General features: G+C 41.8%; 1 protein-coding gene across 1 annotated transcript in view; it reads left to right on the top strand.

The window, feature by feature from the left end:
- The window catches only part of arfgef1 (ADP-ribosylation factor guanine nucleotide-exchange factor 1 (brefeldin A-inhibited)), a 48,136-nt gene that overhangs the window by 1,074 nt on the left and 23,676 nt on the right, over positions 1 to 23,386 (top strand). The window contains exons 2-5 of the mRNA XM_054622737.1: positions 15,773 to 15,803; positions 19,132 to 19,288; positions 19,448 to 19,594; positions 20,581 to 20,760. Of these exons, the coding sequence (XP_054478712.1) occupies positions 15,773 to 15,803; positions 19,132 to 19,288; positions 19,448 to 19,594; positions 20,581 to 20,760 (515 nt within the window). The remainder of the gene's footprint in view (positions 1 to 15,772; positions 15,804 to 19,131; positions 19,289 to 19,447; positions 19,595 to 20,580; positions 20,761 to 23,386) is intronic.

The raw sequence follows: 23,386 nt of genomic DNA on the forward strand, positions 1-23,386 counted from the left end.
CACCATCATGTTAAAAATACCAAAGAGGCAAGATAAATATATTAATGCAGTTATTAAGATGAAACATACTTTGTCTTCATATAGCACGTGTATCCACGCCAGCTGTTGTCACATCGACTGTGCTTTTATTTTGAAGGCCATATCACTCAACTTCCGCTCTCAGTTGAACTATGTGAGGTAGCTTTCTGAAACTATTTGTTAGCAGGTGTATTTCCTGTAACACGTTCTTGGGATGACTATTACTAACAAATATACATGTTTTTAATACATTTAGATGAAAATAGGATCAGAGCAGCAAATAGTTAACCTTTTTTAATACCATAACAAATGTTGTTTTCACATGCCAGACCTTTTCCATCTGCTCTGAGTTGAAACAAGATGGGTTTTGTCCTGCAAAGGCAGTAACATGACACTAGCAGAGAAACAATGAGTCCATGTTGTGCATCAGCCAGACATCCAACCTGTCTGGACAGTTGCTGCCTTTACCGACTCGTTCAGCTGTTGTAGGGTTTTGAAATGGCCTCGAAGGCTAAATACACCGATAATGTTTGTCGAGGCTTGCTCTGATGTTTTGCACAACCAACCCACCCACACACAATTCACATATTCCTCCCCCCACTATCTTGTTTGTAGAGCAACAGAAAAAGAGAGGTTAGAGAAAAGAGGTAAGCGTTCATTGAAATAATGAGGCTCTCTAGCATGGGGTTAAAAAGGAAAATACACCATAAAATGCTCCAGTGATCGGTGGAGAGTCAGTGTTGGCACTTTACCTGTGAATCAGAGCATAAAGACTTGAATCCACGATGTCACCAGGTGACACTCTTTGTCGCTGAAAGTGAATTAGTCACCCTAAGGGTTTTATTGAAATGTAGGCCGTCAACATGCGAGTCAGAAAACAACCAAATAATACCCATGAATGCTGACTGTCTTATAGCATCCTAGTAGTTATTTACATTTTATGGAGCAGCACCATATTTTGTCTCACGATCACATCACCGCTACAACGTGTCTCTGTGCTACTGATCACCATCCACCAGTTAACACATTATTCTATTACAGGGAGCCCTTCCCCTTTAAATAAAGCAGAATTAGTCACACAGCAAGTGTTTATTCGGTCATCTCAGGTCAGAAACCGGGCTAACAATACTCTGGTAAAACCCTGAGTGGCAGTACAGTGCAAAAATGAAATAGTATACATTTTCTCAACATAAAGAACTGTCTGTATTGTTTTGAACCACACACTGAGGCTCAGTCATACTCAAGACAAAATGAGGATCTCTGTAATGAGCGTAGCAGAGGCACAGTAGTAGTGCATATCAAAAATGACTCGGTGACCCAGTATACTGAGTGACTTACGTAATCCCCTCCAGCTCTTGTGGCTCTGAGACATCTTGGAGAGAGTGCCTTTGCCAGAGTCTCCTCTTTGCTGTCACGGAACGTTTTCCTGTTATTCACTATGCCAAACTAGATACAAGCATTGTTAGGTTTGTTTTCCCTTGTATAACACAAGATGGTATATTTATTTAGCTTTTCATTCCTGTTTGTTTATATTTGGCATATGGATCTAGACTCTCACACACACACGTACAAATATATATATATATATATATATATATATATATATATATATTCATCACTGCAGGGTTTAAATGCATAGGAATGAGGTAAAAAGCTCTGTCTAGGCTTCCTTTGTTATACAGTCCACCTTACTCGATCCCAAACTGACCTTTTTCTTGGATTATCAAAATGTCGCTCAGCAGTTTCCCCAAAAAGAACGCCCTCTCAATTTCTCACACTCTCTGAACTGTAGCTGCGTAGAGTCCTATTATCTTTGGAGCGCACCGTCGACTTCTTTGAGAGGAGCTGTCTTGATTGCGAGGAACAGACGGAAGGTAAAGCCGACGGTTAACTCACAATATCAAAGGCCCTCCGGCTGTATCTGCCGATCACCTGTCAGAAGCCAACATTCAGGCTTAGGTTCATTGTTGTCACTCATTGCTTGCGTCACATGTTGCTGGCTGAGTGGAACGTTTCATTGTTTTTGAGCCCAACCTCTCTTCTCTGACTTGAGAAGTTCACGTGGTTTCACTGCTGCTTTAAAGCGGTCATACTGTGAATGTAACAAGCTAAATCAGGGAACCCTGTACGAGCTGCCACGCTAACTGGAGGGAGAGCGTGTATCCAGGATAGCAGTCACTGAAGGAGTCGAGTCCTGCTGAGCACATTGCTCATTATCTCTCCCCTTAGGGTGTATGATCTGAGGGTCAGCTGCATAGGTCACAGCAACCTGGAGACCTGTTGCAGATGCATTCTTGGTTCCTCCTGTCAAGTTTCATTACCTGCAGTTGCATATTCTGTTCAGGCTCTGGAGGCAGCCCCGGGGAAGAGAACTACACCATGTCGGAAGCTTTGTTGGATACTTAATATGTCTTTGTTTTTTTTTCTTTGTCTTTCTTGCCACTGATCACCGGTGAAAAATGATTTACTCAATACCTGTAGCTGTGGCTTAAATGTATTGGTTAATATGTTGGCGTGCGGATAAAATGAATATGGGGTTTCTAGCTTTATCATTGGTATTAGGGCTTACCTCGCTTAATGAAATTCTTAGTTGACTAACACTCGGACGAGTTTGTCGACTAATCGAGTTTCTCCAAAAAGAATCACACAGAAAAATAATTTGAAATGATTGTGTTTATCAGAGATCGACACAGATGTAATTGACTAAAGAAATCTTAGTCATTTAAGACCAAAACAACCGATTAGCATTTTTGCTTACTAAAATCAAGCAGACAAAGAGCGACATGGATCCCTTTGGATTCCTCTTTATTGCCACCTGACATCCATTTTTCAGGTGTGTTTTGTTCCTGGATTGTTCCACCAACTCTTGAGAAAAACATCAGGCTGTCATGGCTTTCTAAATATTTGATTTGCTTTTTCATTTCCTTTAGCTGATTCATACTGGACAGTGAAGGTTAGCGTGTCCGGGATTGTTTGCTGGAAAAAACCCCTGCCTTTGGTTTTATACGGGTGTAAGAGCGTGTTCATTTTATGCCAGAAGCATGTGAGCAAGTGTTTTCGTTGTCAATTGGCTTGTCTGCAATTGCTTGCTGGCAGATATTGACATTTTGAGTGTCAGTGGTTTGTTGCCGGCGGTCTGAGGGGTTTGACATTCATTAAATCTGAATGTTTTCGCAACATGGGGTAGGTTTGAGAAAATAAATAACAATAAACCAGGAGCTAGTAATTATATTGACATGGTCCACTGACTCTTGGCATGCTATAATGGTAGTGTTTGTTTCCTTTTAATTTATTAATTGGTCCACTTCAACAATAACTTTTTCTTCTTTTAAATATGATGTTTGTTGCAAATGTTAAATGCTCCTTAAAGTTGGTGTAAAATTACATTTTTGGGAGTTTTGTTACCAGAGTATTTTTAGCTTTGGAGTGATACTGGAGTTTCCCAACTTTTGGTCAAAGCCATATAGAAATTGTTATCACTTTAGTTCTGAAGATCTGAACAATAGTGTTTATCTTTTAATAATCAAACGCTAAGAAATCCTTATGAATTCATCATTAACATCCCCTACTTGCCATTGAAATTAAGGAAATCTTTTCGTGATGAAGAAATGTTTCCTGCTCATACATGGGATGTTTACTTCGCCGTCCAATTTCATTTAGAGCAAACCACATCGTTTGACATGTTCAACTAATGTCTGTGGCAAAGTCAAAAGAACCTTGAATCCAACTGTAAACACAGACAAAAACAACAAGAGTTTGCAAGCTGCTGTTTTGCACCAATCAACCATCAAGGCCACTGCCTGCACGGGCTACCTTTTCTTTAGACTTGGCATTTTGGCAGGGAAGCCAATGGAACAAATGCACCTCTGATCGTTGAGGACGGCGAGCACATGCTCCTCTACGATAAGCTGCACCACGGTCACCTCATGCTCCACCATGATAAGCACCAGGCTATAAATGATCCTGTTTGTTAATTAAGGTTTTTACCACGACTCCCTGAAGGCCCACACAGCCTTCTCAAAACATGGAGGGCAGGAGCCGAGGGCAGGAGCCGAGGGCTGCCGTCAGGGCGAGCCTCGATGTTTGTACTCTTACTGAATAATAACAGCTTCCCGTATTTGTTTACCTGACTGCCTTTTTACCAGCATCCTTCATATTCCATATTTCATTCTAATTTCCATACAGCGGAGGCACAACCTGCTGATGAAACTGGCAGGTATTGCCGAGAATGAGGAAGTGTAAATGAGTGAAGAGAAGGAAGTCGAACACGAAATGTTCCACTGTTTGACTTGAACTGGAATCCGATATATGTGCATGTATGTGTGCAATATAGTTATCTTCAAAAAAATTTAATGATTTTAAAAAAAATCCCCTTCCACAGTGAAGCTAAAAACAAATAGAGACCAGACAGACTAAACTAAGACGCAGACATGCTTTGCCCTTTCTAACCTGTTGGGCTTCAGCTAACGATTATTAGCTTTATTGATTATTCCATTCGGAATTCAATTTTGAGACGGTATAGTGATAAAACACCCTTTGCATGTTCTCAGTCCATAGGGTAAAAGGTCTTATCTGATTATTTATTTATTTTTTAAATGTGCTGTATGTGTTAACAGGTCTGGTTAATGTGTTGCAACGATTTGTTCCACAATCAAGTGTATTGCCACATTGCCCTGAAGGAAAGGGAGACATGAGAAAGGGTTGAGGGTTGAGGCCCCCGTGCCTGGTTTCTGTCTCATCTCTCCCCCTGCAGACTAAGTGCAGACACTTAAACTGCTTGTAAGCCTAAAGGTTGACTGGTATTCAGATAATGAGCAGGGGAGTAGTCAACATGGCAGAATCGGTGCTCGCTCTGAAAGCATAAAAAAACCCAAAAAAATGTTCATCTGTACGGACAAGGCGGTTTAGAATTTATCCCGATCCCGTTTTTTATTTATTTTCGTACACTGATACCTCCATACATAATGCAGTGTTTCTCTCCACTGATGCCTCCTTCAGTCCCGGGACAGGTGATCAATTAATTATACCTCAAACAGATGAGACGAATGAAGAGAAACTCTCCCATTTCTCTCTTCTTCTCTTGTTTCTGTTTCCTATTGTGTCGCTCGTGCTTATCTGTAGAATCTATCCTGCATTGATCTATCGTCTGTATTCATCCAAGGAAAGTTGTTACCGAGAAAATAATACATCAACATTACTGAGGGAGATGGAGGGAGGAAGAGGAAGTAGGTGTAAGTAAGGAGGCAATGTTAGCCAGACAAATTTAGAAGCTTACAACTGAACTGAAATTAAAATATTTCGATTGTATTTACTTGGCCGGAATTTGTTTAATGGTTCTCTCCAGTCGCCATGAATGTTTTGTTATAACTGATACAGTCGGGGCATGCAATGTCTTAACTTAAGATAGTTCATAATATCACTGTGCTGCTGATGACTGTATAAAACACGAACGGAAAGTCAACATTCAGGAGCACCTTGGTGGCCGAGTGGTTGCAACACATATAACCTCATAACGTCCCGGGTTTGATTCCGGCCTCAGGACCTCTGTTGCATGTCATACCCCTCTTTCCCCCATTCTCTCTTCCACATTAGCAAGCATGGCTAACCATCTTGTGTAAGCTAGTTAGCTTAGCTTGTGAGCTTCCACTTCCAGAGTTGAATACAACAGCATGATGGGTTCTCCAAACTGTTGGATTTTGTAGAGGGGCAGAGGCAGGTTTAAATCCACAAAACCATAAATATGCAATGCTAACGTGGGCTCATTCAGGCTATTTAGAGAACCGTTTTGTTTTTTTCCCACACATACAGGCTCTTACTTCTATTTGGCAGTAGCACACCAAGAAAGTTGACACTGCGTCTCCTAGCAACGCCAGCTCCCAAGCATCAGTTACCCCCTTGGAACTTAAATGGTGTTTCCACAAAAAAATGACTTCGTTCTCTTTTTAAACATGTACTGGTTTGCACAGTTTCTTCAAAGGTTGTCTCACCTTGGTTGAGTTTTTACTCCATCATAGCTGGCCGCTAAGCATGCTGGGACTTCAAAGAGGGTAGGTTGGATGAGAAGGGGCCCTTTGGCCACAGTACACATATTTATCTTCTATTGGCTGGCTATTATCTCAAGGTTGTGCAGCACAGTCCTGCACTGTGATAATAAATCCATTTCAGAGAGCAGAAAGTGCAATTCATAGGATTGGAGCAGAAAAGTGCCAAATCATGTATCAGCAGCCGAGTTATTGAAGGTGAATTCATTCCAATAACAATGCCAACAGCTGAGTAATCGAGGCCTCGTGGAGGGGCCCGGATTTGTGACTTCATGGCAAAAAAAAGGAGAGCCTTAATTCAGCTGTGGTGATTAGACACAGGCTTATGCAAGAGCGAGTGAGGGGGTTGTTTGGACACACACACACACACACAGATGTAACGCACATGCTAGCCTGCACACACATTAGCACCCACAAGATTAGGTAGCCCAGACAACCTCTGACAGTGTTTCCTTCTTCCCCTCCAAATGTAATTACTGCTGTGCAACCTTTCTTTTTAGCCAGGACAATGGAAATGTCAGGGGTCTGATTTTTTCTCAGGCTCTGCGTGGTGGTCGCAGCTGCCCCGTGTTTGTCTATGTTTGGTAGGAGGTGGAGATGTACACCTACACATTGATTCATCCACAGATTAGCCGGTCTTAGTTGCACAAAGCTACAGTGTAGTCTTTAGTATTATGCCTATGGATATTGTCTTGAGGCAAGCTGTTCTCAAAATGCTGTTTCTTGATTTATAAACACACCAGAGATGTGATAATATTCATTGCCACTATAATGGGGTCAATGTTGGCCACTCAATGGAGATAAAACTTGACTTTTTTGCATCGTGCGCCATCAGAAAGCCAGTTTTTGTCCATCTGAGTCCTGAAGCTTCTCCTCTTGTCTCCTGGGTTTGTTTCTCTTATCCTGGCCAGCCACACACGCCTTCATTTTTCTTTACCTGCTTGAACATTCTGCACAGTCAATGCTTCATATCTGGAGACACACAGACACCGAGACCACCGTGTTTTTACTGAGGTGAAAGCTATCGGGCACTGGATTGAATTTTAGCTGATCGCTGCATACAGAGCGGTTAGAGCCAGCCATGGGATCAATGCCAGATGCAGATGGGCTCTAAGCTCTTTGAAATGTAAATGCCGCGGCATGCCGTTTCTCAGGTGATGGAAACTGAGTCGGGGAGTGACCGCTAACCTCTCCTCTGTGCCTGTGTGTGTTTTTAAAGGTTGCTGAAAGACCACGAGGAAGGAATCTGTGTGTTATGTTGCATGTTTTTGACCCACCCAAAGGGCGGGAAGGGATTAGGATGCATTTAAATCCTTTAGATATTTCCTTCTCTGTGAATTTTCTCCTTTCTTTATTTCTTTCTTCTGTCTGTGGTAGAGGATTTTAATGCAGAGGGCCAGACACAGAAAGAACCAAAACATGTCTCACAACAGTGTTAAAATCCGACTTAGGATACTGTTCTCCTCTAGTAGCCTTGTAATATGAGCACACACATACACACTCATACGGCGCATGGGCACAGAATATGGAAATAGCGAGAGACAGGTTTATATAGCGGATTTGTTTTGGAAGTCAGCCACGTCCTTGTAGCTGCTTCATCTTGCCTTTTCCCCCTTTCCTCTCCTCACTCTTTATCTGAACCCGCTGTCCACCTGCTTTATAGTCTAAAATGTTGATACCACTCATATGAGCATACAGCATCCATTAAGTGAATAGGGGTACTTTATCAGACAGCTCTGTGTTAGGCTTTGGTTAGAGATATCTCTTGTTTTCAAAGCTTTTAATTAAAAGGTATTTATTTATTAAGGCTTTTGAAGTAGGCATATATCTACAATATTATTCTGTTTATTGTAATCTATTGCACTCCAGGTGTAACATCTCTTTTTGTACACCTTTTAAAAACCAATAACGTAGCTTTTGCAATAGAACTGCAGGGCTGCATAAACAAACATACAGAAGACGGGTATTTTTTCGAATTAAGTGTCCACATTTACAGCATGCATCAGCAAGCAGCGCCCCCTTGGGTTGAAATAATGGTCACTTTGACTCTGTTTCCACATCACTCTGCAAACGTACTGCACCTAGGATGAACTGCTGCCGGTTAAAAGCTGCATTTGGACTTCTGTATTTGTTTAAGCCGGAACGAAAAATGCAAATCTTGTCTAAACAGTCTTTCAAAACAGATTCACACTGACACTTCACTCTCCACGGGTATTATACCAAAACGATAAGACCCTTTACAAAACACTATAAAAGAGCTGTGATGCGGGCTAGATATGTAGCGCTAATTTAGGCTATGAGTGCAATGTGCAGCTGTGTTACTTATCTGTGTTTATATAAAAGAAAATGACACCGGATAGTCACAATGGAGAAATTATGGAAGTATTTGTCTTCGAGAAACTAGATGCTCAATGTAAGCATAATCACAAATTTGCATTTCTAAAAAAACTATAACGTTAAAGGTGCTTATGTGTAGTTTTCTTGTAATCAAGTAAAAGCTGTGTTTACATTATGTCTTACTCACCGAAACACATTGTGTGCACCCTTGAGGTCTAACAAATGTCTTTCCTCCAAAAATTTGATGTATTTCAAAATAGGCCTTGCTTACATCCATTATTACTAGGTAGCAGTCTTTCTTCTTCCCTGCCTTTTGTCGGTGCATCGATATGCATGTTAGCATGTTAGCGCCCCTGTTGGTCTGTGGAATAGTGTGAACCCTTTGGCAGGACTGTTTCCCAACACACGTGCATGCCCATATGCGTCCTTGTGTGCACGCAAGAGATAAACAAATCGAGGACTCCTCATGGAAAAACAACTCACAGTGCTATTAGCGATTGAATGACTCCACAGGGAACTTCTATTGGAGAGCAATTGTTGTTTTTCAGTTTTGTCAGAGTAACTGTAAAGTGGTTATTTGCAGTCAGCCAGAAAAAAAGGAAGTGTTAAAAAAACATTAACAGTGCAACTTCAGAACTGATTGAATTGCTTTTTTATATTCTTTACTTGCAGCACAAGTAACTGTAGGCCATACATTTTCTTAATGCACTCTTGCACAAGCACACATTACATGACCATAAACATCCAGGGAGGATTGGACTTATGACTCCAGTCCTAATGGTCCAGTTTAATAGTCATCCCTGTGGTGGACACTCCCATCAGGGTCCTCTGCTGCTGCTGCTGGTCTTAGGAATGCTTTGTCACGCCACTAAGGCAGGGTGGCGCCCAGGAAGAAGAAGAAGCAAACGTTTGCCTGCAAGCAGCTTTTCTCAGCAGTTAGAGACGGGGAGCAGGTTGTTTTGTCATGCCGCCTCGAGAAGCAGTCGGTTTTTTTGAATGTGATGCATCATGAAAGCAGACTGCCATTCTGCTAAGTGTTAGTGGATGTTATGTTTTCTAATATGCACCATCATGTGTTGTAACTTCCCCACTCTAGCAATCACCGTATGGTTTTAGCCTCTCTGTACTGTTCAGTGAATGTTTGAATGAATATGCATGTACGTCTTTTAAAAAAAACTGTTCGCTTTCCTCCACATGCATTAACTGATGTTTGGAGCGTTAGGTTGTAAGCGGCGACGCTCCTGGGATTTTGGTAGTAGTTGCTCCATGAGGAGGGCACATTCCTCATTCCCTCAGCTTAGATTTTCCTCTAGATGTTCTAGGGATTTAAAGCGGTATCCCTGCACCAATCCTGCTTCTAACCTTTTGGCTCGGGGTCACCAAATACTTCCCTCGCTGATTCATCAGCCTTATCTATTACAGCTGCACATTTGCATCCTAGGAGGCCGACTACACCATTGTGCAGTTGTTATCCAAGCCATGATCAGCTTTTCTCTGTAGCTCAGTGTAAGTGTGATTGAAGGGATCACTGATAAGCCCCTTTTGGAACACGTATCATAAAAAAACCAAAACAAAGCACTACAGAAAACCTGTCCCTGCTCAGCGGCTGAGTGTGAGGTTGTCTGGATCGGGCTATGTTCATTCTGGCGTCTCGGTCCGACACTGTCACCTGAAGCTGTGAGGTTGTTGTGCCGTTCGCTCTCAAAATAACAGCTATCCTTCCCCGCAGGATGTCAGTAGCTGTCATGTGGCCCCTGCAGTCTTCGTGCTCGGTGCTGATCACAACGTGTTCCATGCTATTTGTTTCCCAAGTGCAACATCGTACCTGACAGAGGTGGCATTTGCTTGTTTTGCGTGAACTGACTTCGGGGCTGAGGTGTTGAGGCTTTTGTCTTGACGTCGTCATCATCTCATGTATTTGTCGTGTACGTGTCGGGTATCAGACTTTGTTGTACTGAGGGACCTCGGCTATTAGCTTTAATATGCCTGCCACATCACCAGGCTGATCTTTAGGGATGTGTGTGCAATGCTGTCTATGCTAGACATGGAGGTATCCAATAATAAACAAGGATATGTTTCATGAATTAATCATGTGATAATAGTTGGAAGCATTGACTCAGCAACTGTGTGTGTCATGGTATCAAGACAGTAGCCCGGGGCTGAATGTTTTTCTGAGATTAAGGAAGTGTTTTATTTCCCCGTCAGGAGGACAAAGGTCATTAATACTGCTGGTGCTACAATACCATTCCACAGTGGGGGGGAATACCTGACTGCATCCGGCTGCATTCATGCATGTCTATTTCGTACACTTCCCATTTCTCAAAAAATCTCCCTGTGCCCTCTCTCGCCTTTATCCAGGCGTGGAGAGCGCAGTCACTCCCAGAGCAGAGTGGAGAAATGATTAGCCAGGTCTGGACTGACCTTCTCCCCGGCTTAGAGGAAGCTTTCTAGGGGGCCTTTGAATAGCTGACAACCTCAGGGTATATGGGACTCAGTAGTGCAAACTCAAACCAGACTAAAAAAGGCTCACATTTGCACAGTATCTGGTCCGGACTGGACTGGTTAACTTGCCTTTGTGGACCCTGCTGCTCAAGTAAAAGAGGCAGCAGACCAATGCAATAATTCACCAGAGAAATAGGACATTTCTAAACGTATCTGAATCACTTATTTCTCGATGATTAAAGACAAGTTAAATGTAGGCCTAAAATGATAGTCTCCAAAAGGGGCATTTGGTGTGTGCTTGCATTAATGCTTATTTAATGTCTTACTTTCATCTTCTGTTCGTATCTGGGTCGAAGTAAGTGTAAGAGGGGAAAAAGTACCTTGAAGATGAGTGAAATGGTGGAGGTGATGAGGGCATAGCAGGCTGCTCTCATACATTATGGAGCTGTTAAAGGTTTTGTGTTGAGGTCGGATCTGGGCTACAGCTCAACAAAGAGTAGGATGGCTGTGGTCAGTAAAATAGGTGCTTTATGATTCCCACTTCCCCACTGGGGTTTGGTAAAAACTGTGTTTCACCCTCTGTTTTCTTCAAGGGGGGGCAGTAATCTTATTCTCACCTGTTTTAAGTATCAGCACAGTAATGATTGTGATGATACAGCAAAATCAAGCATGTAATTCAGTATTTTGATTAAATAATTAAACCAAAAGAGAACAAATTAATTTGTTTCAGTAGTTTCTCTGAGTCAGTTTGAACAAGTGGATGGATTGACCTTCTTGTGTCTTTATTTTCACAAATGTTTTTGTTTTATGTAATAGAATAATGAATCTGTGGAGGATGACATTTTTCCAATAAATACACCTTTTTTGGGAGTCAGTTTCTCAAGTTTCCAATTCACACTTTCAAAGTCTCACAGTTGATTCGTGAAAGCCCCTGGTTTATTTCATTTGCACTCATTACATTAGAAAGTGGTGAGCCATCTGCATCACCTCACTGTTTTGCCCACTACACTGAACTACTGCTGCTGCTGCTGCTGTTGTGCTCTGTTTATACTGGGTCCTGGCATCGGTCAAACCAGGACACAGAACACGGCGTCTTCAAGGTCGGCAGTGTTTAGTATGACTGCTGCAGAGCTGAGGGAGAGTTGGGCTCGGTTAATAAGTAACTAAAGGCTGGCATTTGTGGCCTCATGGCATTTACAGAAGAAATTCTATACGACCTAACAGGAATTCCGCAGAACACCAGAAATGCTTGAGGAGTTGGTTTTATTTAAGTTGTCGACTCAATTTAAGTTTTCTTCCACCAGTAAAGTACTCTTTTAGTTCATATCCAGTGTTTGGTTTATTTTCGGGCACCTTATTGGACTATGAAGAGCCATTTTGGGATAAGCATGTGACTCATTCCAGTTTTCTTCCACCAGCATTACTCTTTTGTTCACTGATCCAGTGTTTGACTGAAGATGTAGCATTACGTATTTCTCCCGGGCACCGTTATTTGGTTAAACGTCTTTCTTGCGCGAGGCAATGCTTGATAACATGTATAGTCCAAATTAATTGTCAGACTTTAACGCTTGTATTCATTTTTCTCTCGGTTCATAAATTGCAGCATATGTTCTTATTATATCATGGCTCAAGTGTTTATTGTTTTGTGCACCTTATTGACTATGCCATTTCATATCCAGTGTTTGGTTTTATTTTGTGTCGTGTCGGTTCATAAATTGCAGCATATGTTCTTATTATATCATGGCTCAAGTTTATGTGTGTGTGTGTGTGTGTGTGTGTGTGTGTGTGTGTGTGTGTGTGTGTGTGTGTGTGTGTGTGTGTGTGTGTGTGTGTGTGTGTGTGTGTGTGTGTGTGTGTGTGTGTGTTTCAGTCCCACTCGGCTGCCCGTTCGGCTTCCGGCATATGTCTGCACTCTGTTTGTTTTGAAACCGGTAGCTGGCAGATCAGACGTGATTCCACAGCTTTCATTGGCGGCTCGCGTCTGCCCAGTCCCAGGAGCATACAGCACTTCCATATCTCCTCTTTCTCATCACCGACACCACCCACCGTTGCCATGGTTTCATTGTTCAAATCCTTGGGTGACAATTCCTCATCAACACTCCTGACACACCGAGCTAATTATCTGATGGTTACTTACACAGACAATATGACAATCCCCACCCTTCACATCAAACCGGCTGCTCGTGTGTGTGTGTGTGTGTGTGTGTGTGTGTGTGTGTGTGTGTGTGTGTGTGTGTGTGTGTGTGTGTGTGTGTGTGTGTGTGTGTGTGTGTGTGTGTGTGTGTGTGTGTGTGTGTGTGTGTGTGTGTGTGTGTGTTTGCATAAATCTGATAACCCTTTGCTTCAGAAATCATTTGCCGCAAAGCTGATATTTAAAGCAGAATAGCCTGGGGTCAGTGCATGTTTGTAATATCACACATCCTGTACAGAGACCTCCAGAGTGCTGCTGTAACTTCTATATTATGGACTACAGAGCAGGAGAAAGACAGACATCGAGCGCTTTCTTTTAACTGTTTATTGCTTTAGCTTTCTCTCGGGTCAAGCTCTGTGATGTCGGCCTTAGTTTAGCACGCTGGCTAAAGTGATAGTGTAGCTACTGGTAGAGATCAGACATCAGACAAGGCTGATTATTCACTCACAAAGACTGTGCTGATCGGTTGTCAAGGATTTCAAAGTTTGAAGGGAATACACAGTAGAAGAAGATTATATTTATGAATATTCATGGGTATCATAATGCAGTTTTCATGGTAGTGATAATTAGTGCTGAAACAAGTGGTCAATTAATTAATAAGTCAATCAACGGAAAATGAATCAACAACTTTTCTGATAATGAATGATTGAATTTTATTTAGCCAGAATGCAAAACGTGCTAAAATATGACATTTTACAGATTTTCTTTGTTTCTTTTATTGAGTTTTGGACTGTTGGTCAGAAAAAACAACTATCATTTTATGGAATAACCACAAGCAGTCACCACACAATATTTCTTTGCAGTCGTAGGGATTAATCAAATGTCTTTGAACAATGTTTTTGGTGCTCTTCAAACATGTATAGTCAGGACAAAAAGCAGCAGTTAAAGTAGTTAATAGGCACTTAATGTTTAAGTCAACACCTCTTGCTTAGGAACCAAAACTTTTTCATACAATTATGACTTTAAGTGCCAGTTTCTACCGGGAAGAAAAACAAATGTGCAGTGAGAGGTTTTTCAAAAATGGCCCTACAATATAAATCAAAAGATCAAAGCTAATATGAGAACGCTGTCATCATCATAACAAGTAAATTGGCAGTGTATTGTGTCTCTCAGCTCATCCACTTCTATATCTACTCTCATCTGTTAAATCTGAGGCTTAATACAGTTTTACTGCATCAGGCTGTCGGCCTGAGCCAGAACTTCCATTCATTTCAGATTGAATGCTGCCCATCCAATTACTCAGGAGAAAAATCTTCAAATATGAATCCATAATGAAAGTAATTGTCAGTTGCAGCCCTATTCTTAAGTGATTAATCATAATGTCATGTATCAAGGAAAAATACTAAATATTTGCAGCTTCTAAAACATGAGGAATGCGTTTCTTTTTTATTACACTGTGAATTCTAATATATCTGTTTTTTGGACTATTAGTGGGACAAAAAGAGCAATTTAAGGATCTTGCCCTGGGCTCTGGGACATTTAAATAAATAATCAACAGACTGATTAATGCATAAAGCGCATCGTTACAGTAGTCTGTGTATACAAGGCATTGAAGGCAAAAAGACAGGCGAGACTTGGGTCAAGGCTCCATGATCCCGCTCAGTCTGTCTCAGAATAATGACAAGATGACAAGATAACATGTGATGGGATTACATGTTGGATTTGGATCCACAGGGACTGCATGTATGTAACTGATGTAGAGAATAGCGGTTCCAAATCCAAAAAGGACACTTAGCTTTGCTTCTTCTACGCCTGACTGTTCCCCTCATGCGTAGTACAGTATATTTGAAACCAGCCTTAATTTAATTCCACCGAGTGTTAAGTGCTAAATATTCTCACCAAGTGGCTTTCTTTGAAAGGAATGTTAGCCTTCCAGCAGCGAAATAATTGGGCTGTCATTGCATTCCTGGGGTTTTTCCCGACCATCACAGACTGGTGCGGTTCTGTGAGGAGTGTGCCGATTGCCACTGTGTTTTAAAAGCTTCCTCATTGAAGGCCCCCTTTTAATGTCTAGTACCAATTGGCCTCTATTTCGCTGTCTCTAGCTCTATTCCTGTCTCTCCATCTCGCTCATCCCTCCCTCTGCTCCTCTGTGCCAGTGCTCAGCAAGTTCATACAACCGCTTTCATGCCTGTAGATCTGTGAAATAAACACAAATGTTGGCCTGACTCACAGACGCAGCGCAGAGTGAATAATGATTACATTTTTTGGGGGTCGAGCTGCAGCTGAGGCAATACATTAACCAGGCTCCTTTCTGCGCTGTGTTGGGGCGTCAACAAGGCCATCACCATGGCGACACAATTAAACTCAACAAAAAGTGCACTCAGTTTTCTTCTTGAATACCTTTTAAACTCAAGTTTGTGTGAGAACTCGCTCTATTTTTGCATCACTGAGTGCAAAACATGTCAGATATGTGCAGTTATATGTGCTGTGAGTCTCAGCACAGCGTGTAGCCTAAATCCTCTGGGAAGGAAATTGGTGGCCACACACACAAGCACACACACGCAGCTTCAGCTTCCTAAAAGGCTCTGGAAAACATCTTCTGATCTGATGTGCTGAAAAGATTTTCTATAAACCGTCCTTCATAAAGAAGGCTAATGCTCTTTGTGCTGCCATGTCTGATATGTGCTCTACTCCCAATGGTGTCATGAACTGAATCAAATACAGCAGGATTTACATTCCCCAAGGCTCATACTTGACTAATTTAACATCTCTTCCCTTTCTTTCTTTTTTACTCTTGCAGAGGAAATCAAAGAGGAATCAGAAAAATTAAGGTAAGCAGCCGATTAATCACATACAACAATACGGCATTGAGGGTCATTTAATTGGTTTTGTGTCTCTTTCTGCTTGTTCAGTCACTGTAACATTCATAGCTCAACTGTGAGCCTCTCTGTGCTTTCTGCTGTGTTCATAATAGTAAAGGGGATTAGAAAAGTGTGTGTGTGTGGTGTGTGTGTGTGGTGTGTGGTGTGTGTGTGTGTGTGTGTGTGTGTGTGTGTGTGTGTGTGTGTGTGTGTGTGTGTGTGTGTGTGTGTGTGTGTGTGTGTGTGTGTGTGTGTGTGTGTGTGTGTGTGTGTGGCCTCTAGTGTGTTTTTGTTTGTGTCTCTCTGCCTGGCCTGTTCCCAGAAGCCCCTTGTCTTCTCATTAATGGCTTTTCTTCCTGCCTAATGCTGGACTTGTTTTTGAGAGTCTGTGAATGCGTGCACGTTCGGTGGGCTCGTGTGTGGGCTGCCAAATAACGTGGGCTTAGAATAATACGTAGCATGATGGCCACCTCTCCTCTTCCCCATCCCTTCTTCCTCCTGTCGTTTAATTGTTATTTCCCCCTCTCTCACTCACACTGTCCCTTCCTCCATATTCACCGCCCATTATCTCTCTCCGGCTTTTCCATTTTCTCCAAATTAGCATTACCAGGCAGGAACCAACTTCATCCCAATTTCACCCTTAAGGTTAGGACTGCTAGATCAAAGACAGATATATGTGGAGGCTGTGTGCAGCCAGCCACACCCAACTCACACAAAGCGCCGCCGCTTTTGGATTCATCTCACATACTTTACAACTCTCAGCTATTTTTCAAGTTATATAGATGCAATAGTCTCTCAGTGCTACTCAGGAATACAAATACACCTTTTTCTTGTGTGAGCTTGCAGTTCTATTCAAATTGCTTCCCTTTGTGTATTCATTTTGTAGCACAGTCGCATACAAGGGCATCTTTAAAATCTCAACAGTGATGGTAGATATCTATCACAGTTTATGGTATTTGATCTCACTCTAGAATATTACATCTTGATATCATAGATTTGTTTTAAATTCAATTTAGAAACCCTTTATTTTGCAGATAAAAGGACCAGATGGTACTGAGCAATATTGTCAGTTTACATACTGTGATATTCAACACTTAAATATTGGTATATAGAGATATAATGATGTGGGAATCACTTAAGAAAATGCATTCAAATTAACAGTAAAGTGAATGTAATTACCAAACATATGGAATGATTTAATGTTAATTGTATTGAGCTTAAACACACGTATTTAGAAAATCACTTAGATGTATAACCTCCTTTAAAGATCTGGAAATGAAAACAAATACAGTAAAAGGAATAGTTAGACATTTGGGGAAAGATTAGATTATTGACAATACTGTAGCTGTTAGCAGTCTGTTAGCAAAGCTGAACTCAAAGACTTGAAAAAAGGGTAAACAGCTCTGTTAAAAGATAACAAAATCCACCTAAAAGCACCTATAAAGTTCAGCAATTAACATGTTTTATCTTGTTTAAAAAGGACACATTGGGGTGTTTTGATGGACTATGTGCTGGACTATTGCCAGGCGCTGCGTCTTCCTGGAGTCTTATCGCCAGCGTGAGGTTGCCAGGCAACCAGCGGAGACTCCAGGTGGTAATTGATCTTCTCATCCTACTCTTGGGAAGAAGGCAAATACGCATACATCCCAAAATGTCAAATTATTTCTTCAAAAGTTCCATGACATCTGAGCAAACTTCCACTGCTGAAGAAGACGGTGCTATACAGTGCTGTTGAAAGCTCCTGAGCAGGAGAGTAAGGGAACCTTTAGTGGAGGCGGGGTCATGCTTTTTTGTCAGATCCAAGGGCAACGATGAACTGACAAGCTCAACATTTAAGATACATGTCAATATTGCCGTAACAAATTTAATAGACAACATTTAATCATATCACATTGATTTACTGACACACAAATCTGTCTTCACTTCTGCGACAAAGTAGGTGCTGCTAAGCTTTAAACGACGCACCCCGCTGTGGCACCAGGAGAGTCTTAGATGTAGACCTTACCGTCGGACTAAAGCCCAGTTAATGGCCATATTATATTTTATAAGCAGGCTAAGTGTGACGTTGGGCTGATTATAAGCGAGAGAGCAGGCCAGCTGACATTAAGCAGGGAGTCCAGGAATAAGCCAGAGGAGAAGAGCTCCCTGCAGAGACACACACACACACACACACACACACACACACACACACACACACACACACACACACACACACACACACACACACACACACACACACACACACACACACACAGCTGAGAGAGATGGAGACTGGGTCAGACCACACAGATGAGCCAGCAGAGTGGATGCTCTTTGCTCAATCACGGCTCCACTTTGATCTTGTTGTCTAAAAGGTTTTTGAAAATGATGAGAAGGCTTGCTTTGATACAATTTTACTATTTTTTTTTTTCCTAAATGTCTGTGTTTACATATTAACACTGTAGTTATTCCTCTTTAATCCGCGGTGCTCAATGCCTGTTTCCTCTTCTGTTTTCAGATAGCTCTAGTAATATTGTTTTTGTTCCCTACCCTTTACTAAGCTCTTCCCTCTTGCTCTCTTGATCTCACTCTAATTCCTCTTTAATTCATTTCCTCTTTTGTTTTTTTTGTTTTTTTTCTTCTCTCCCTGTCCGTTACAGGGTACTTTATCCTTCCTCTCTTTTTCTGTCTCTCTCTATGAATGTGCCCCGCTCTACTGGGTGAGGTCGTCCCTCTAAAAAAAGCTGAAGTCATCCTTTTTTATTGCCAAGACATAAACAAAGCAACCCCTCCTTCTCTATCCGTCTCCCTCCCTCCCTCCCTTTCTCTATCCCTCTCTTGTTCCAGCTAGTGCAGTCTGGGTGTGGTGGCTGTGCTTGGGGATGCTGTAGACACATGGCTGCTGAGAGCAATGGTCCATATTTTATGTCTGTGTCTCTGGTCTTAAAAATTTAGGGGGGAAAAAAATTGCTGTATCGTTTGATGTAAGACCAGGAGATGCTTTGTCAGCATGAACACATGGCAAAACCTGAATCATAAACCTCTGGGATTAGTACCCCTCCCTAAGAAAGTGAAGCAGTTGAAGCAGTCAGGCACTACATTGAATTCAGTGTAATAAAGCTTTTCTCTGCATTTTACCAGAGGAACAGGATGCAGGGCAAAACATGAGAGGTTGTTGAAACATGCCAATGTTTGCTCTCATTTTCTGTGTGTCATGTTGATTTTTTTTTTCTTTTCTAGTGACTCCAGTTGACAGACTGGACTGTGTCTTCGCTGTGTTTTTCTCATCTAATTATTTTTCTGTATTGTTCCGTCCTAGTCCGCCCAGTGTAGAAGGCAAATCGGGTTCCAGCACTTTACCGCCAATCAAATCGAAGACCAACTTCATCGAAGCCGACAAGTACTTCTTGCCGTTTGAGCTAGCATGTCAGTCCAAATGTCCCCGCATCGTCATCACCTCGCTCGACTGTTTACAGGTCAGTGGTGGGGACACGTTTGACTGCAGATCTCCAAATGTTTCCTCTGAGATTTCGTGTCTGCCTAAACCAAGTCATGTTAAGAGAAAACAAAAAGAATGTGGACAAAAAAAGTAAGTCATATTGTGTGTTTTGTTTACATATGTTTCTGCCTTGTAGAAGCTGATAGCTTACGGCCACCTGACGGGCAGCGCTCCGGACAACACGGCCCCGGGCAAGAAGCTCATCGACAGGATCATCGAGACCATCTGCGCTTGTTTCCAAGGGCCGCAGACGGATGAGGGCATCCAGCTACAGATCATTAAGGTGTGCTGCTGTCCTCGTCTGCAGAAACACCACACAATACACGGACACTTAAGAACACTTTGATTCACAATCACAGTAATAATTCTGAAAACAAGTCACTGTATATTTGCATCACTTTGATGTGAAGTCAGTTTTATTGATATCTTATTAAATTCATTCACATTATAAGTAGCTGCTTTTTTTATACCAAAAATGTTTTTGTGTTGAATCAATAAGTCGTTTAAAGAGACTAATTTAGTTGGTGTGTAATTATGCTATAAATGGGATCATTTATTTGGAGATGAGCCTTAACAAGGCAATTACAATGTGAAGTGGAGATTATAGTACTTTGCAGACACTACAAACATTCTCAACACCAAGTAAATACTATTTGCAGTATTTGCAGTATCTGCATACATACAGTGTTTGTATGCAGATACTGCATTTAACCCATCCCGGAGGAGCAGTGGGCTGCTAAGAAGCGCCCGGGGAGCAACTTGGGGTTAGGGGTCTTGCTCAAGGACACCTCGGCATGGCCCCACTTAAAGTGTCATGGAAATGTTAACCAGGTCCTGAGCAGTTGGACTCTTAGCCGGACTTGGCAAAAGATTCAGGGCTGTTTTTGAACTTAACACTGACACGTAAAGTTTCCAGAGCTTTTATGGAGTCAAGCACTCATGTGAAAAAGGCCTTAGAGACATATTTTACAAATTATGAGGTCACATGTTAAAACTTTCCCGTGGCCCATCTGAAAAACTTGAAAAACACATTTGTAAAGTAACATAAAATAAGTTAGAAATGATCAATTGTGTATTAAAATGTATTCTGCTGTATAGACGGTAGCTTTTGTTATTGTTATTTTTTCTAACCTGGCCCAAGTCACCCAATCACAGGCCTATCTGCACTGACTTAATGTCAAACATAGTAATTCCTTGTAGAATATATTTTTTTATCTCAACCTGTTTCTGCCACTCTGACACCTTCTGTCTTCCCTTCTGTCCTTACAGGCTCTGTTGACAGCGGTGACCTCCCAGCACATAGAAATCCACGAGGGCACTGTGCTGCAGGCCGTCCGCACGTGTTACAACATCTACCTGGCCAGCAAGAACCTCATCAACCAGACCACGGCCAAGGCCACGCTCACACAGATGCTCAACGTCATCTTCGCACGCATGGAGAATCAAGCAGTATGTCCAACCCTCCGCATAGATTCACTTATAACATATAGTTCTGTTTATGTACAGAGACACACAAAAGTGAGAGAGAGGGCAACTCCTCCCTTGAGCCATTGTCTGATGAAGTTTGACTAACAAAAGCCAAAAAGTGTTTATTGGATAAAACACATTTTTCGATTGGGGGAAAAAAAATCTTGTTGCAGTTTAAAAATGCTGCAACAAATTAAAAGTCTGTAAAACTGGCATGGGGTCAGTTCGGATTAATAATTATATGATATCGGATAATATAATGAAAGACATTATATTCTGTGGGAAAGCTTTCCGCTTGATGGTTTTATTCAAATCACGTATTCCTGATTTCATTAAAGTCTACTGTTTGCTTTGTGTCCAGAGGGACATTCTTTAGGTGTTGCCTTCAAACAAAAAGCTTGCTCTAATGTCATCTTTTTCTTTTTGAATGACACTCTTCCCCTCCTCACCTGCCTCCCTCCCTTCCTTTTGGACACATAGCTTACAAATCACAAGCTATCTTGGTCTCTGGCCTCCAGAAAGCGTGACCGCCAGGTAAAGCGTGCAGGACTGCCGTGACTTGCCTGATCAGAACTCTCAAACTCTTCTCTGTGTGTCGTGTGTTTGCGCTTTTTTCCCCCCCTCATCCATTCATGCACTCATTCGTTCTCTTCCTTTGCTCCCACACTGCACAGGAGCAGGTATGCTGTGCACTTCTTCCACCATATGCTTGTGTGTGGCTTTTTTTGTGGACTTGCCTACAAATCATCACGCTTTCCTGCACCAATTTACATTTTAAGCTCACACTCACACCTGAGCGTGGTAAATGTTTTATCGCAGGTCAGCCAAGCCCCGGCTTTTTTGTTTTGTTGTGTTCCTCCAAAAGCCTAATACAGTTCTTTTTAGAACAATGAGCCACTGGAATTGAGTCAGACACAGACGGAGGAATATAAAGAAGCAGTCAGAGGGGAAGAGATGGAGAGACAAGGCAGACTTTGAGGCAGAGGCCTATTATTGTGTTGTCACTGCCTGCGTGTTGTTGTGCTGCTGCACAGGGAGAGCCACTCTCTGTGTTTGTGTGTAGATGTATCCTCCTGACTGCAGCTCAGCGTGGCATGATCACACACACACATACACAAATGCAAACACACACACAGCGTCTGTATGGATCACTCTCACACAGACTCAGCCTTCACTATCCGACTGAGGTGGCATTTAAATAATGAGCTTAGTTTGTTTGCGCTGCCTCTCCTGTCCCCTCCAGCTTAGGTGTGTTGTCTGGCCTTGATACCGTTTCTCCTATTCAATACTAATTGTTTCACTCACAAATGTATGTCATTGAATCAAGTTGCTTACATTTAAATGTGACACTAGCTCATTTAATTAGCGCTGAAGAGCTTCCGGGAGTTTGTTTTTGAAAACAATACACAAGGGGTTTAATGAAAAAGAAGTTTGTGTATGAGGTAGATGTGAAATGCAGTTTTTTGGTATGGCCTGTTTGAGAAACAAAACCTTCTATCTATAATATAAAGCAGATTGTATAATTGTGACTTGTGGCTAGAAAGGGAGATAAGACAGAATACTGAGTCCCCGCATTTCTGCAGATGTATACTGTTAATATCAATTATTAATTGAAATCCATTCTGCTGCAAATAGAAGGATCACCATCTATCACCCCTGTTTTGTAAATGTGTCATATTTGTTTATATATTCATTTGTAACCCATACATCTCTTAAGTTACTGTGCTTTCTCCTCTTCGAGTCACTCAAATCTATAATTTATATATTCTTTTACATTTATGCCCAACAATTCTACCAATGCACTTGGATTGAAAATGCACCATGGGCTGTTTTTTTTGATTTAGCTTGGCTGAGAGAACTGCTTGTAATTGTTTGCTCTCTTTTTTTTGGAACTTGTATCAGTGTTTAACTGTGCATATAAGAACTTTTTCCCCTTTGAGATCAGCAGTAGAGATACCAAACTTTACCTCTGTCATGAGGCAATCTATTATCTGAAATAACACAGCATTCACTCTCGTCACATATTCTCACCACAACCGTGTGCAAATGTCTTGTGACCCACTTTTCGCTCATGACCCACCAAGCTAATGCATAGCCACACTCCAGTACTCCCCATCAGAGGCAGCGACACATGTCAGGCATGACGCATCAGCCAGGACATGGCTGTATGAGCCATTTTCCATCAGAAACACCTTCTGCCACCATCTGACTAAAATAGCCCCAGCCAGCATGAATTGATTCCACAAAGTTTGTCTCATCGCTGTTTTAGTAGCATGTCCTACTTCTTCTCAGTGAGTGTGTTTTCATATACATTTCCAAGAACACACATCTAATGTATGCTGACACCCTGTAGATGTTAGAAAAGAATATAAGAATGGTTGTCTTTACTCTCTGCTTTGACATCAGGAAGTGTTGAGGCTCTTGGTTCAGTGAGCCCTCAGGGAATCTAAACTTGTATTTGCTGTTATGAGTTTGTTTACATAATCTTAACCTGTATTTTTGTGTGTGTGTGTGTGTGTGTGTGTGTGTGTGTGTGTGTGTGTGTGTGTGTGTGTGTGTGTGTGTGTGTGTGTGTGTGTGTGTGTGTGTGTGTGTGTGTGTGTGTGTG

Source organism: Anoplopoma fimbria, chromosome 21 (genome assembly GCF_027596085.1).
Source record: "Anoplopoma fimbria isolate UVic2021 breed Golden Eagle Sablefish chromosome 21, Afim_UVic_2022, whole genome shotgun sequence".
NCBI classification, from domain to species: domain Eukaryota; kingdom Metazoa; phylum Chordata; class Actinopteri; order Perciformes; family Anoplopomatidae; genus Anoplopoma; species Anoplopoma fimbria.